The sequence below is a fragment of the Phyllostomus discolor genome, chromosome 5, assembly GCF_004126475.2.
Source record: "Phyllostomus discolor isolate MPI-MPIP mPhyDis1 chromosome 5, mPhyDis1.pri.v3, whole genome shotgun sequence".
Classification (NCBI taxonomy): Eukaryota; Metazoa; Chordata; class Mammalia; order Chiroptera; family Phyllostomidae; genus Phyllostomus; species Phyllostomus discolor.
The window spans coordinates 25,039,595-25,052,832 of record NC_040907.2 but is presented as its reverse complement, the minus strand read 5'-3'; the positions used below and the strand labels follow the sequence as shown (position 1 = coordinate 25,052,832).

The 13,238-nt window shown below is 56.7% G+C and overlaps 3 protein-coding genes across 6 annotated transcripts; 1 reads left to right on the top strand and 2 right to left on the bottom strand.

The window, feature by feature from the left end:
* Positions 1–220: 220 nt before the first annotated feature.
* C5H1orf122 (chromosome 5 C1orf122 homolog) lies at positions 221–1,477 on the bottom strand. 2 transcript variants are annotated; one of them, XM_028511181.2, is made up of 3 exons: positions 1,345–1,477; positions 921–1,122; positions 221–694 (listed from the first exon to the last, which is right to left on the bottom strand). In XM_028511181.2, exons 2-3 carry the CDS (start codon positions 966–968, stop codon positions 599–601), a joined length of 144 nt encoding a protein of 47 aa, XP_028366982.1. In that variant the 5' UTR covers positions 969–1,122; positions 1,345–1,477; the 3' UTR covers positions 221–598. The 2 variants fall into 2 exon arrangements, with proteins under 2 accessions (XP_028366982.1, XP_028366981.1); XM_028511180.2 differs by having other exon boundaries at positions 1,210–1,345.
* Positions 1,447–5,785, top strand: YRDC (yrdC N6-threonylcarbamoyltransferase domain containing). Its single transcript, XM_028511179.2, has 5 exons — positions 1,447–1,862; positions 2,428–2,542; positions 2,668–2,787; positions 4,426–4,568; positions 4,878–5,785. The coding sequence occupies exons 1-5, from the start codon at positions 1,471–1,473 to the stop codon at positions 4,948–4,950; spliced, it is 843 nt and encodes a 280-aa protein (XP_028366980.1). The 5' UTR covers positions 1,447–1,470; the 3' UTR covers positions 4,951–5,785.
* MANEAL (mannosidase endo-alpha like) lies at positions 2,059–12,645 on the bottom strand. 3 transcript variants are annotated; one of them, XM_036025800.1, is made up of 4 exons: positions 11,959–12,645; positions 10,676–10,785; positions 9,730–9,806; positions 2,059–2,130 (listed from the first exon to the last, which is right to left on the bottom strand). In XM_036025800.1, the coding sequence occupies exons 1-4, from the start codon at positions 12,506–12,508 to the stop codon at positions 2,073–2,075; spliced, it is 795 nt and encodes a 264-aa protein (XP_035881693.1). In that variant the 5' UTR covers positions 12,509–12,645; the 3' UTR covers positions 2,059–2,072. The 3 variants fall into 3 exon arrangements, with proteins under 3 accessions (XP_035881693.1, XP_028368273.1, XP_035881694.1); XM_028512472.2 differs by lacking the exon at positions 2,059–2,130 and adding an exon at positions 6,468–8,043 and having other exon boundaries at positions 11,959–12,637; XM_036025801.1 differs by lacking the exons at positions 2,059–2,130; positions 9,730–9,806; positions 11,959–12,645 and adding an exon at positions 6,468–8,043 and having other exon boundaries at positions 10,676–10,746.
* Positions 12,646–13,238: the final 593 nt, after the last annotated feature.

The window sequence follows — 13,238 nt, the reverse complement described above, 5'->3', positions numbered from 1 at the left end:
TTAAAATATCTGCTAAGAAGTGAAAATTTAACTTTTTGGAATTTAAAAAGCAATATTAAATACTAATGAAATCCTAATTAAATGCTTATTTAAATCTGGTAGTTATCCGTGGTATTTCTTCCCAACCCTGCCCCCTGGTTGACAGTGATCATCCCCTTCCCCCCTCCCCAGCCATCAGAGTCTTACAGAGGGGACAGAAAGGAAAGGTCCGTCACCAGGATAGTCTGCAGGTTTCCTTTAATCAAGGCTCTGCTGAAAGTGTTTTGTGGGGGTAGGAGCCCCCAAAGCATGAAATGGACACGTAACACCACCTGGATCCCCCAAAACAGGCCCCACCGCTCTGGAGAGCACTGCTGGGCTGCCCAAATCCGGGTAATCAGACTGGGTATTCCTTGGCTACATTTCAAAGCTCAGCACTGCCTTCAGCCAGGATGAAGTGGGAGTGAACCCAGCTGCTAGCAGAGCTGCCACCCCAGGCTGAGGGCCAAGTTCCAGCCACTGCCAGTGAGGACTGGCTCCTTTATTGAAGGCAGTTGTTCAGAGTCCAGCCACCAGCCCCGAAGAGGGAGAGAACTCAGGGCCACCAGCTCGGGGACGGTCAGGGCTCCGCAGCTCCATCACCAGCATCCTTTGGAAAGCCGCCTCTGGTGGAGACAGCTGGCTGGGAGGGCGCTCCGGGTTTGGCTGAGACGTTCTGGTTGGAACAGAAAGGAAAAGAATGAGACTGGGAGGAAAGGCCTTGGATTAGGCCCCACAAGGATATGGCCACTTGGCATATGGACAGCACTGAACTTTTTCAGAGCCTCTCACCCAGGTAAAAGGTGGGAAGTGAAGCGGTGGGAGACACTTTCACTCATTAGGGGAAGCAAGGGCTTAGCAAAGTCCCCACCTCCCAGGCCCAGCCCGGGGTGGGCACTGACCCCGCCACCAGCCGGCTCCGGGCGCCGACGGCCCAGCTGCCGCAGCATCTCCTCGCAGGCGGCGATGGTGTCCAGGAGCTGCCGCTGTCGCTGCTCCACCGCGTCCAGCAGCTGCTGGGCGCGCTCATCCCGGGGCGGCTGCGGGGGTGGCCTCCCGCCGAGCCCCAGCCCCGCCTTCCCACGGTCCACGCCGGCAGCCTCCCTGCCCAGGAGAGAGCGAGACAGTCAGGGCCAGCGCTGGCGCGGGGTCCGAACCCATTCCCCCCCGCCCCGACGGGCCCCCTCTCACCCCCGTGACCAGTCTGAGCCGGGGACCCATTCCATCTCCGCCTGCGCGGCCCGACCACCGCCCCCCTTTCAGCCACCCCCCCCTCCCCAGCGCCGCGCTAAGATTCCGCAAAGCCGCGCCCCGCCCCGTCCCCACCGGTCTCCTTCAATCCTCCTGGGGGTCGTGGTCCCTTTAAGCTGCCCGGCGCGGAGGTGGGGCCGAGCCTCCCGGACCGGAAGCTGACTGGATACGTCACTTCCTCCAGGAAGCGGGCCTGGGCGGATGTCTCCGGCGCGTCCGTGCAAGGGGCTGAGGGCCGCGGTGGCTGCCAGCGTGGGGTTGAGCGAGGGGCCGGCGGGCTCCGTCCGGAGCGGCCGCCTTCTCCGCCCTCCGAGTCCCGCTCGGGCGGTGCCGGGGGCTCGGCTATTGCGGCTCCCGGGGAGCGGGGCCGTGCGGGCCGCAAGCCCGGAGCGCGCCGGTTGGACCGAGGCGCTGCGGGCGGCCGTGGCCGAGCTGCGCGCCGGCGCCGTGGTGGCCGTCCCCACCGATACGCTGTACGGCCTGGCCTGCTCGGCGAGTTGCTCCGCGGCACTGGGCGCTGTGTACCGCCTCAAGGGCCGCAGCGAGGCCAAGCCGCTGGCCGTGTGCCTGGGCCGCGTGGCCGACGTCTACAGGTAAGGCCTCCCCTACCCGGCCCCGCTGGGGGCGGCACCGCGGGAGGGGCTTCCGGTGACAGGCTTGGGAGACTGAGGCGAAGAGAGCGGGAGGGGCTTGTCCAGGCTCACCCAGGAATCCGGAACTGGAAACGTGTCTCGAGCACTTAACGTCTGCTAGGCCCTGACCGAGATGCAGGGACGCAGCGATGAACAAGGCAGGCAAGGGCCCTATTCTCCTGACGTTTTTGTGATTAATGGTAGGGGGTCGGGGGGTCGGCTGCACTCCCTGGTTAGAAGGTAAAGGAAACACAGCAGCCTAGGTTAGTAGGGAAGGCTTTGAAGAAAATAAAACCCGGAGCGTGGTAGCGGTGCAGCTGTTTGTAGCCTCAGAGACCGGAGGCATGTGGGCTCCAAGCCTGGGGCTTCTCTGATCCAACCTGCTCAAGCTGTTAGGAGAGGAGGGAAGACAGATGGTTTCCATTGTAGTCCCCAAGGTCCCCTTTTCTAGATCTGCCTAAAGTCGGCCTAGGACCAGCAGTGGCCCTTCATTCTTGGATAAATTTGTGCCCCCTTTGTTTCCCAGGTACTGTCATGTGAGAGTACCCGAGGGGCTCCTGAAAGACCTATTGCCAGGACCAGTGACCCTGGTGATGGAACGCTCAGAAGGGCTCAATAAGGACTTGAACCCCTTCACTCCCGTGAGTCAGATTTGTCTTTGTCCCCAGACTCCTGCCATTTAAATGGCTTTCATAGCGATCCAGGCTGGACCCATTGCCCCGCCCCTTCTACCTTTCTCATGCTCCCCTTTCACCTTGTTTCATAGCTTGTAGGCATCCGGATTCCCAACCATGCGTTCATGCAGGACTTGGCCCAGATGTTTGGGGGACCACTTGCTCTCACCAGCGCTAACCTCAGCTCCCAAGCCAGTTCTCTGAATGTCGAGGTGAGAGTTACCCAGTTCCCCCCGCCCCAGAAGTGTCACCAGGCCCAACACAGTTTTCTCTGAGCCAGCGGGGTTGAGGTTTGCTGGAATTGCCAGGCAGAAGAGTCTAGTGGTGAGCAGTCTGCCCATTTGGCAGGGGGTGGGGTGGGGGGAATCCAAGAACTTTGGAAAGGTTTCATTACAAAGTTCAAGAAGTGAGGGTGAAGACTGGTGGTTTTGTCCTATCTTTTGAAAAAAGAAATATTATGATAAGTATAATCATTTTCCTCCTTTTTGTGGGGGTAGCAGTTGTTGGAGAAGACAGTTAGACAATAGTCTTTACCACAGTGCCATAAAGAAAGTTAAGGCCCTGAAAAGTGAAATCACTTGTCCCAGAGACTCCTGACCCTGTTCTCTTACCTTTGCCATAAGCCAGGTCAGAGAAAGGATCATCCTTAATCCCATCTTAGCTGCAGAGCTTAGAACAAGTAAGGACACAAATTAAACCTATCACACTGTTTTCTTCTTACTGAACTTAAATGTAGAGCATAGTAAAGTGACGAGGTTTTCCATGCCCAGACGTAGGGAGTGGGTTCAGGAGTCTTGGAAAGTGAGAGCTTAGCATCCCTTCGTATTTTCAGACCGTAGGCTTTTACTTGGTCCTGGTGGCCATACTCAAGGCAGTGGAGGAGAGGGTGACGGGAGATATTCCTACCTTTTCAGCATGCAGTTGACTTACCCAACTGGTAGTCACCATCCCCCATCCCAGACTCCCAGGCCTGACTGGCACTGCAGTGTCTTCATCAGGAGTTGGGGCTGGGCGAGGGGGTGGGCAGTGCTCTGTCTGGCCCAGAAGGGAGCACCCTTCCCACAGCCCAAGGACTGAGTGTTGTTGGTGGCATGCACTTGGGGAGTACGCCCTGTTTTCCTCTCTGTACCATGATCCAGAGTTCCACTGAGATCCCGGGGTCAGAGTGCTAGAGCCAGGAGGGCCCTTAGGGACCATCTAGTGCAGCTCTCTTACTTTACAGCCTAGATAAAGTAACAATGCGGTCACACGGAGATTTGGAAGGTCCGTGCTGGAGCCCACATGTTTGGGCCCCTGCCTGGGATTCCAGTCATTGCATTTATATCTGCACACCAGAAACAATGTGTGGAATTTCCTGTAGGCACAGCAAGATATTCCTCAGTCTGGTGGGTGTGGCTCAGTGGACTGAGTGCCGGCCTGCTAACCAAAGGGTCACTGGTTCAGTTCCCAGTCAGGGCACATGCCTGGCTTGCAGGCCAGGTCCCTAGTAGGGGGTGTGAGAGAGGCAGCCACACATTGATGTTTCTCTCCCTTTCTTCCTCCTTTCCCCCCTCTCTAAAAATAAGTAAATAAAAAAGATATTCTTCGAGCTCTAGATTAGTGCTACTTGGGGTACTAATTGGGGGTGGTTGGGAGGGGCTTCAAACCTCATAGGAAGTCGTGTCCTAGGTTAATGCTGTGTCCTTAGCATGGCTGACCTTAACTACAAGAGGTTCCTTCCCCTGCTGGGAGGAAGGTGCCCACTGTCTTTGGACTGTGTAGCCTTTGTCTGACTTACGAATCCTCCCTGCAGTATGCAGTCATTGCAGAGGCCAGGGCAGTGTCCATAGTCTTCCTCTCTCCCTCCTTAGGAGTTCCAGGACCTCTGGCCTCAGTTGTCCCTGGTAATTGACGGGGGACCAATTGGGGATGGCCAGAGCCCTGAGTGTCGCCTGGGCTCAACTGTGGTTGACTTGTCTGTGCCTGGAAAGTTCGGTATCATTCGTCCAGGCTGGTGAGTCTCTCCTGTGGCTTGGGGGTGGAATGTGAGGGAGGCGGGAAGGTGCAGACGAGGCCTTGACAGAACAAAGGTGGTCACACTCTCTTGCCCTGGCAGCAGTGGGGAGGTTTGGGGAAGTGGTGGGTGGAGTGAGACTAAGTTTGCTGGTGTTCGCTGGTGTTTGCTGGCTTTTTCAGGATTCAAAAGGATTCATCGAGGGTTTGATGGTCAGAATATGGTAACACCAGAGTTTGAGGTCCCTGATCACCAGACTGGTGGGCTTGGGAAGTCGGACTCTCTAACTGTCCTCCATTTCCTCCTCAGTGCCCTGGAAAGCACCACGGCTGTCCTCCAGCAGAAGTACGGGCTGCTCCCCTCCCATGGATCCTGCACGTGAAACTCGAGGGGCGGGAGGGCCCGGGGACTGATGCTGGACACCATGTGTCTGTCCGCTGGTGGCTGGCATGGCCTCATTTGCAGAGGCCACTGAGGCTCCAGTGTCGCCAGTCTGACGCTTTTAAGGCAGTTTGTCTTTCTGAACTTTGTAGACCGGGCCCCAGAAGCTGCTGGTGTAGCCTCACGCCCAGGGGAGGGGCTATATTTATTATCTGCAATCTCATATGTCAGCCAAAAGCTGATTAGAGACTTTAAGAACATTCCTAGGATGCTCTTATTCTGATAAGTTTCTTCTCTCTTTTTAAAAATTTTTGAAGTACGACTTAAATAACATTTGGAATTCAGTGAGAGGTGGTGGCATTTAAGGTCCAAATGAGCTAGAGCTGTTGGTGCTGTTTAAGTCTCAAGTGACCAAAGACACGAGTGTGCGTGCTCCTGAAGCGAGAACCAGGTTAAGGTAAAGGCTGCAGAGCCGCGGGCCGAACGCGGTTTCCTCTGAGCCAGGAGCTGGTGGTGCGGCAGCCCTGCTTGCCTGGCGAGGGTCATCCTTGCGGTCTGGTGACCGGACGTCAGCTCAGTGGGCAGGGAATGAGGTTGGGGCGGGGGTATCCAGATTAAAGAGTATTGGAAAATCTCTACTCTCTTTCGGACATGAAATAAATCGTAATGAATTATACCTGTAATACCTTTATTTAAGTCTAGTGTCTACATGTGAATACAGCCTTCATCTGTATTTATATGTATCCCAAGCATGAAACATAAGTATTGTTGGGCATTAGAACTTTGTTTTTCTTTAATAGAAAGTAATGCTGCTATTAAACATCTTTGAAAATGGCTTGTTTTTCTTTGAATTATTTCCTTGGGGTAGGATTACTAGGTCAAAGTGTATGAACATTCCTGTGGCCCTTGACACAGATAAGCCTTCAAAAGAATGGAGTCAGGTTGCCCTCAGCATTGTCATATTTTTAGTATTTTTCAAACTATCTGCGAAATGAGGTCTCAGTGCTCCTCCTTCGGTAAATGACTGCAGCTCACCATCCACCCCTTTGCACCCATCCCTGCTCACCTTGGTTTCCGCAACTGCATCACAAGCAAGGTGAGCAGGCCTACCCTGCCCTTAGCCGGGTTTAGTGTCGGCCACCTCATGCAGCTGGGAGTCCCTGTGGTACCCTGTAGGCCCACCACCTCCTCTCTCCCTGGGACCCCAGTTCCCAGAATTTATGGGCTTCAGTCTTGAGCCCATAAACTCAATATGGTGGTTTCCAATAGGCATTTTTTTCAAGTAGATCCTAAGAATCTTGCCAAGAAGGTATCCCAAGAGTGTAGGGCCTGCTTTTGAGTGTCTCTGCAATTAGCATATTTATCTGGAAAGAAGCAATGGTTTGTTAAATACTTCCTCTAGAGATCTTGTTGGAACTTCTTAAGCACCCTCCTCATTATGCGAACACCAGCCATCCCATGTGTCAGTCTGTCAATCTGACTAGGGGTCAGGGTTTGTGGAGAGAGCAAGAGGAGTGCTTGCTTGAGAATACGACATATTTAATTAGTACAAATCACAGTCGCAGTGAACATGGCTCTAGTGAATGGGCCGCGTTCAGCTTAGGCAGCTAAAGGGAGGGGCATGTCCCAGGCCTCTCCCTGGAGCTGAATGTTCATCTGGGAAAACGGCTTGAGCACAGAGGTATTTTCTTGGAAGAAACAACAACTAGCTGGGGGCAAACTGCGAAAAGGAGACCCCGTAGCTGTGCTTCAGCACTGGCCACAAGGCCGTACCAGATGAGGGAAGCCGGGTCCCGGAGGCAGCCGGAGACAGGAACGGCTCCTGGTCATCTGCTCCCAGCACGCAGTAACATGCTCAGTCTGTTTGATGAATGTGTGGCTGCTCTGGATTATTTCCTGAAAATGGGGTCCAGGAACCTACTGGGAAGAGCTTAAACCTAGCATTTCCCTTCTAGAAAGTCTCAGATACAGTCCCCTAACTTGGAGAAAATAGGCGATGTTGGGAGGAGGCCTGAAGAGAAGACAGGCTGGCAGGAGGGGGAGGGTGCATGCTAGCCCAGAACCCTGACGCCCTTCTGACTGCAGTGGGCTGGCGAAGCCACCACACCCCACCACACCCACCTGCCGAGGTTGAAGCCGAAGGGATCATTGTAAAGTGCTCTGACTGGGGATGTGAAGCTTCCCTGGGCTAAGTCCAGCCTCCTGCCAGCTTCTACATACAGTTCCCTCTCCAGAACACCCCCAGTTTCCCGTCACCACAGAGCAGCCCCAGCACCACTTGCCCGAGGAACAGGCTCTGTTCCCACACGGGCCCAGGCTCGTTGGTCCACCCAGAAGCACCCAGCCGCTGACCGGGGGTGGGGACAGCAAGGGCCTGTAACCTCAGCTGAGCCCCACGTGGCGGCGGGATTCCGGTGTGGCTGGGACGGCAGCACCTGGTGCCCTGCGTCAGGCCCCTCACATCAGCCACTGCTCCTTCTCTTTGATGAAGTGCTCTGCCCAGCGGCGAGTCAGCTCCAGGTACAGGCTGGGCTGGTGAGGCAGGTAGTCCAAGTACAGGCGAGTCGGAGTCTTCTTGGGAATGGCCCTCTCGATCTGGGTGCCCTCGTGCCACTCGTTGAAAGAGGTGATGGAGACGATCTCGGGCCTCACTGTCAGGGCCGCCTGCAGGGCCGTCTCATAGTACTTGCCATTGACCCTGTTCCGTGTGTTGTGGTTATTCCAGGGCCGGATGCTGGTGTCGATGTAGCCAGGCCCCACACTGGGAATGAACATGAGGTTGTTGGCATCACAAAAGCTCTTCACGGCTTTCCAGTTCTGATGGGAGGAGCCGAAGGAGAAACCATTGGAGGCAAAGTAGGTGTACATGCCGTCAAATCCGGCGGCCAGGATGTCGTGAGTGTGGCCCTCCTCCACCAGCAGCGCTATGAAGACCCCATCATAGGGGGTGTTGCGGATTGAGTGGGGCCCATTTGGTGTCAGCAGATGGGCCCAGGCCTCGGGGGTTGTCAGGTAGGAGTCGTAGATGTAGAAGAGTGGGAGGCTCTTCCCCATGCTGTTCTTATAGCGGTAGAATGCGCCGTGGGAGCCGTACCTGAAGGGCAGGAGGAAGAGGAGCCTGAGACGGCAGCACAACTGCGGGGCCAGCCGTGGACGAGAGCTTTCCTGATGCCCGAGCACAGTTTTGGGTCCAGCCAGTCTCCGTAATTGGACTGTCATGGCTCTAAGCAAGAACTTATTTGCCTGCCTCCTCTCCCCAGCCTGGCATGTCTTTTTCCTTTTTTTAAAAAAATATTTTATTTATTTTTAGAGAGAGGAGAAGAGAGGAAGAGAAACATCAATTGGTTGCCTCTTGCATGCCCCCAACTGGTGATCTGGCTGGAAACCCAGGCACGTGCCCTGACCAGGAATAGAACCCGCAGCCTTTCAGTTTTCCCGACGATGCCCAACCCACTGAGCCACACCAGCCAGGGCCCAGCCTGTCATTTCTTTATTTAAGCCTTACCCCCGACCCCTGCCCTAGGCCAAGCCACCACCATCTCTCATCTGGACAGCAGCTTCCACTTCTACCTCCTTATAACACATTCTCTCTTTTTTTAAATTCTCACTGAGGATGTGCCCATTGATTCTAGAGAGCAGGGAAGGGAAGGAGAGAGAAAGGAAAGAAACATCGATGTGAGAGAGAAACATTGGTCGGTTGCCTCCTGTATGCACCTTGACCAGGGACTGAATCTGCAACGTAGGCTTATGCTCTGACTGGGGATCGAACCTGTGACCTTTTGGTTTACAAGAGGACTCTCCAACCAACTGAAGCACACTGGCCAGGGCTCCATTCTGCATTCAAATCAGATCTGACTGCTCCTTACCAAAACCTAAGGCCCCACCTACTTGGTCTGGCCCTGCCCACCTCCATCCACCTCTGCACTGCAGCCACACTGGGCTTTCTGTTCTGCCGTCAGGCTTGTCCCGTCCTGTGACCTTCGGATCCACAGCCCTCTGCCTGGAGTTTTCTGCCTGCCCCCGATCTGCGCAGGGCCACCTCTTCACTTAGCTGTTAGTTCGCATGTCGTCTCCTCAGAAAGCAATCTTGGCCATCCATTCCAACACAATGCCCTCTTCCATTCTTTACTATCACTCTCCATAGTACAGGTCCCTATTTGACTCCATATGTAACTCCTGCACTCCACTGCATCCCCAACAAACACTAAAATGTGGACTTTGCTAGTCCTACCCATTATCACTGTACAACTAGGGCTCAGGACAGTGCTAGACACCTAAAGGCACTCAATATTTTTTGAGTGAACAAATGAGTGTGTAAGCACTGTACAAGCCACTTTCACACGTATTAACTTGTAACTCTCACAAGACTCAAAGGTAAAGAGGCTTACCTCTGACTACAGATTAGAGGCTGTAGGACCGGAATTCAAACCCACGTTGCCGATTCTAAGCCCAGCACTTCTTATAAAATAATTGCTGGGGCCCCTGGCGGGTGTGGCTCTGTAGGTTGAGTACTGCCCCGTACACCAAAAGGTTGTGGGTTTGATCCCCAGTCAGGGAGCCTATGAGAGGCAACCAATCAATTTTTTCCCCTCTCTCTCCCCTCCTTCCTCTCTCTCTAAAAGCAAAGAAAAAATGTCCTCAGGTGAGGATTAGAAATAATAATAATAACAACTGCTGGGGACACAAGCATTCTGCCCTCTGTCTCTTGACCTGCCCCTGCAAACCTATCCCTGCCGCCATTCTGAGCCCCACCCAAATCCATGCACCAGAGCAGCCTTACGTGTCAACGATGTACTTGATGTTGTCATGCAGAGTGACATCGTCCCGGCCCTTGTAGGGCTGGATGTGAAAGGCCACCTGCCACAAACAGGAGACACTGGTCAGATGAGTATCTGTCCAGGGATCACAACCTTTAAGGCTCACAGTCCCAGCATGGCCGAGGGGCGAAGGTGAGTTCAGGACAGGGCCTGGCCATGGCGGGCACAACAGACACAGGAGCAGCCCCTGCCCTCAGGGCCAAAGAAAGAAGGGCAGGAGGTCCGCCCACCTCCCACGCTGGGCATCAGGGAATCACTGTGGTACACAGGATGGCTAATAGGCTTCACCTTATATGTCAGTTCCACGTGATCGGCACTAGGTGCCTAGAGCTAGGGGAAGAAGTTTACCTGTGCCGATGGGCAAACATGCTACAGCCTGTTAGCTGTGTCAGCGATGGGCTCAGGAACGTGCATGTGGCACTTCTCTATCATTTTATCGAGAGGGAAAGGACTTATGTGATTGATCCATTTGGGGAGCTAACGGCACGGGTAGCTCAGCTCCCTCGCCCCTCTGGAAAGGGGGTCTGCCTGCGGAGAACATGTGTTCACTGCTCCATGAGGCCCAGCACTGCCCCCGGGTAGGCCGCCGAGGCTGGAGCTGCGTGTGGGCCCGTTTGGCCCTGGCCTGCCTTCTATCCAGGGTCGGGGTCTCCAACTTCACCTCTGTGGTTGTGATATTTAGTCTCCCGTGTCTCCTATATTTCATTTCCCCAGCTTTTTTCAGGATTGAAGAAAATAAGAGTGGGTAGGAAGTATTTATTAGACACCCTGCCCTGCCAACACCACGCTTGCTACTTACTTGCCATGGCCGGGCTAGTGCCAGGAACTCAGTGCAGGCACTGCCCCTCGGGATGGTGGGGACTCTCCCGAATGGACCAGGGGACGCTCTATCCCTCCTTGGAGACTCACCTGGATGTCGTACTGGTGGGCGGTGTCCAAAATGGCGGGCACCAGGTCATCTGAGGGCTCCCCATTGTCATCAGCCATGCCAGGTGGGTACCAGGACAGGACCAGGACACCTGGGACACAACACACGCTCCTTCAGAGACGCACAGGTTCCCCGCAACAGGGATCTCTTTCCTCACAAGCCGAACCCGACTGCAACATGGTTTCTGAAGGACGTCTCAGAGCAAGGCTCCTGCCACGCTCCTGTCCCGGCCCTGGAGCTGTCCTCGCCCGCGGTGCTGAAGTGCAGCGGCTTGGGGAACCTTCACGTGTCAGGCCTGGAAGGAGCCTGAGAAAAGTCCGGGTAGGAACCAGGCTTTTGCTAACAATAGCAAGTAGTAGAACAAAGGGAAATAGGTGGACAATGCCACACCCGTCTGGAAGCTACAGTCCTCTCCCGGGAGAGAGGTGCACCCCTGAGGTCCAGAATGGAGGAGAAGAGCCCTGAACGAGAGGTCATCCTATTTTTCCTGAGGGAAACAGCGTTTGTCTAGGCTGCCTGCCACTCCAGACTGCAAAGTCCCGGGGGATAGGCTTTGTGTTATTTATCTGTGAACTCCTCCTCCCAGTGTCTCTGGAATTCGATTTTTCCCCCTCACTCATTGATTGTTTCCAGATAAGTTGAAATGCACTGCAAAATCCAGCAGAATTCAGTGACAAAATCTGAAACAGGTGAGCCTCCCACGCCAGGCTGCCTCAAGGAGGCTCCCAGGCACCTCTTTTCAAGCAGAGGACTTGATGGAGAGCTCCTGGACCCCACACAGAGCGGCGTCCATCATGCAACCTGGGCAACCTTTCCTTCCTGCAGCCGGCAGAAGCAGGACGCGCTGCTGCCCTGCCGGGTCCCTGGTGTGCAAGCAGGGGCAGTCCCAGGCGCTACTCCTCTGGATCCCAGACTCCTGCGGGGCCAGGAGACCCAGGCTTCACTCACCCAAACCTAGCCGCCCAACAGACATGAAGACCTCTCGTCGCCGTCCCCACTGAGACGGCTGTGGCCCAACTGCCTTCCATTGGCTCTCCCAGCAGCTCCGGCCTAGGAAAGGGCCCTGAAACGTTGAGGGTCAGAAGGCAGAGGGGTGCGTTTGAGGACCAAAAGGAGGGGCGGTGCCTCAGGGAAGGGATGAGAAGCCAGGCTGAGGGGTGAGTGGGGCCGAAGGCCCGGCGACTGTACCGGCGGGAGTTGCGGTGCAGGAAGAAAGAAGGGCGAGGCCGGGGGTCGGGGACGCCCAGGGGTGGGAGGGACTCACCGATGGCGGCTTCCTTGAGCTGGGTCATGTGCTCCCGCAGCACGTCGGGGTCCCGGGAGCTGTAGGGCCCCAGCTCTGGGTAGAAGCTGGAGCCCAAGTCGTCCGGGGGACTATGGCGGCCGCGGGGGTAGCTGGCCGAGATCTTGGGGTCCCAGTGCGGCACCATGACGTGGTCCCAGTGAATGTAGTGGCCCTCGCGCCGCGGGCTCCCATACCACGAATAGTAGAAGGCGTGCAAGTCCGAGTAGACGCGCAGACTCTGTTTAGGAGCCGGCTCGGCCTCTGCGGGGGCCGGTCCCGGGGGACTGCCCGGGCCCACGGTGCGGGGCGGGGGCGGCGGCGGCGGCGGCGCGGCGGGGGCGGCCGGGTCCCGGGCGGCGGGTGCGGGGGCCCCCTCCGGGCGTCGCTCAAAGGACGCCACCTCCAGGCCCGGGCCCAGCGCCGGGAGTCCGTCCGGAGCCTTGAGCGTGCGCAGGCCCATGAGCGTGCCGAAGGCGAAGAGCAGCACCAGGAACAGCGCGATGCAGGCGCGGCGCCGCCGCCGGGCCATGGCGGCCCTGCGCTCCTCGCGTCCGGCGGGTTACCTCGCTGCGCGCCGCGCCATGGCCTCCCGCCCGGCTCCCGCGCCGCGGAGCCCGCGCGCGTCCCAGGGAGACGGCGCTGCCGTGCGGCGGGCGCGGCGTGGGCGGCTCCTGCCTCAACCCCGCAGTGCGGGCGGGCCCGGCACACAGAGCATGCAGGCGGCGCAGACCAAGTGGTCGCCAGCCGAGGGGGAGTGGACGCGGAGGACAGACGAGGAGGGGCCGAACTGCGCGTTCCTGGGCCGAAGAAGCAGGTCCCCAAGTCAGGCCGAGGGGCCCCCAGTGGGTTTGTCGCCTTTCAGCTTGGGATGGCAGGATGGAGGCGCCCGCTGGGGGGAAGGAATGCCTTCCTCTTGGAGCAGAGAAGGTCCGTCTTGGCAGCGGCGCTGGAGGGTGTGGGAGCAGGGGACAGTGTAGGGAAGACGGCGAGTGTCCGTGGTTGTCCCTCTCCCCAGGGGTCTCCTTCCCCACTGCTCACCCTTTACTGACTCCACCGACCCTCCCTACGGATCTCAGAGAACCCCTCTCACACGCCCCTGGGGAAGGAGGCTGGGGGGCGGGGTGCAGTCAGACGCCACACGCGGGCCAGAGCACAGAAAGACGAGGGCGACTGTGACTTGCACAAGGTCACATGGAGCAGGTCTAAACCCCAGAGTTAGGACCGGCTCGCCAGAGCTCTTTTCGCTGTCAGGGCTGCCT

Excerpts from the sequence above, each read along its gene's own strand:
- C5H1orf122 (XM_028511180.2), bottom strand. The coding sequence starts at position 1,244 with ATGGAATGGGTCCCCGGCTCAGACTGGTCACGGGG. Across the intron at positions 1,123-1,209 it reads GGCTCAGACTGGTCACGGGG|GGAGGCTGCCGGCGTGGACC; the intron begins GTGAGAGGGGGC and ends TCTCCTGGGCAG. Across the intron at positions 695-920 it reads CGGAGCCGGCTGGTGGCGGG|AACGTCTCAGCCAAACCCGG; the intron begins GTCAGTGCCCAC and ends TGTTCCAACCAG.
- YRDC (XM_028511179.2), top strand. The coding sequence starts at position 1,471 with ATGTCTCCGGCGCGTCCGTGCAAGGGGCTGAGGGCCGCGGTGGCTGCC. Across the intron at positions 1,863-2,427 it reads CGCGTGGCCGACGTCTACAG|GTACTGTCATGTGAGAGTAC; the intron begins GTAAGGCCTCCC and ends TTTGTTTCCCAG. Across the intron at positions 4,569-4,877 it reads GGTATCATTCGTCCAGGCTG|TGCCCTGGAAAGCACCACGG; the intron begins GTGAGTCTCTCC and ends TTTCCTCCTCAG.
- MANEAL (XM_028512472.2), bottom strand. The coding sequence starts at position 12,508 with ATGGCCCGGCGGCGGCGCCGCGCCTGCATCGCGCTGTTCCTGGTGCTG. Across the intron at positions 10,786-11,958 it reads GCTCAAGGAAGCCGCCATCG|GTGTCCTGGTCCTGTCCTGG; the intron begins GTGAGTCCCTCC and ends GTTGTGTCCCAG. Across the intron at positions 9,807-10,675 it reads CCCACCAGTACGACATCCAG|GTGGCCTTTCACATCCAGCC; the intron begins GTGAGTCTCCAA and ends TGTTTGTGGCAG.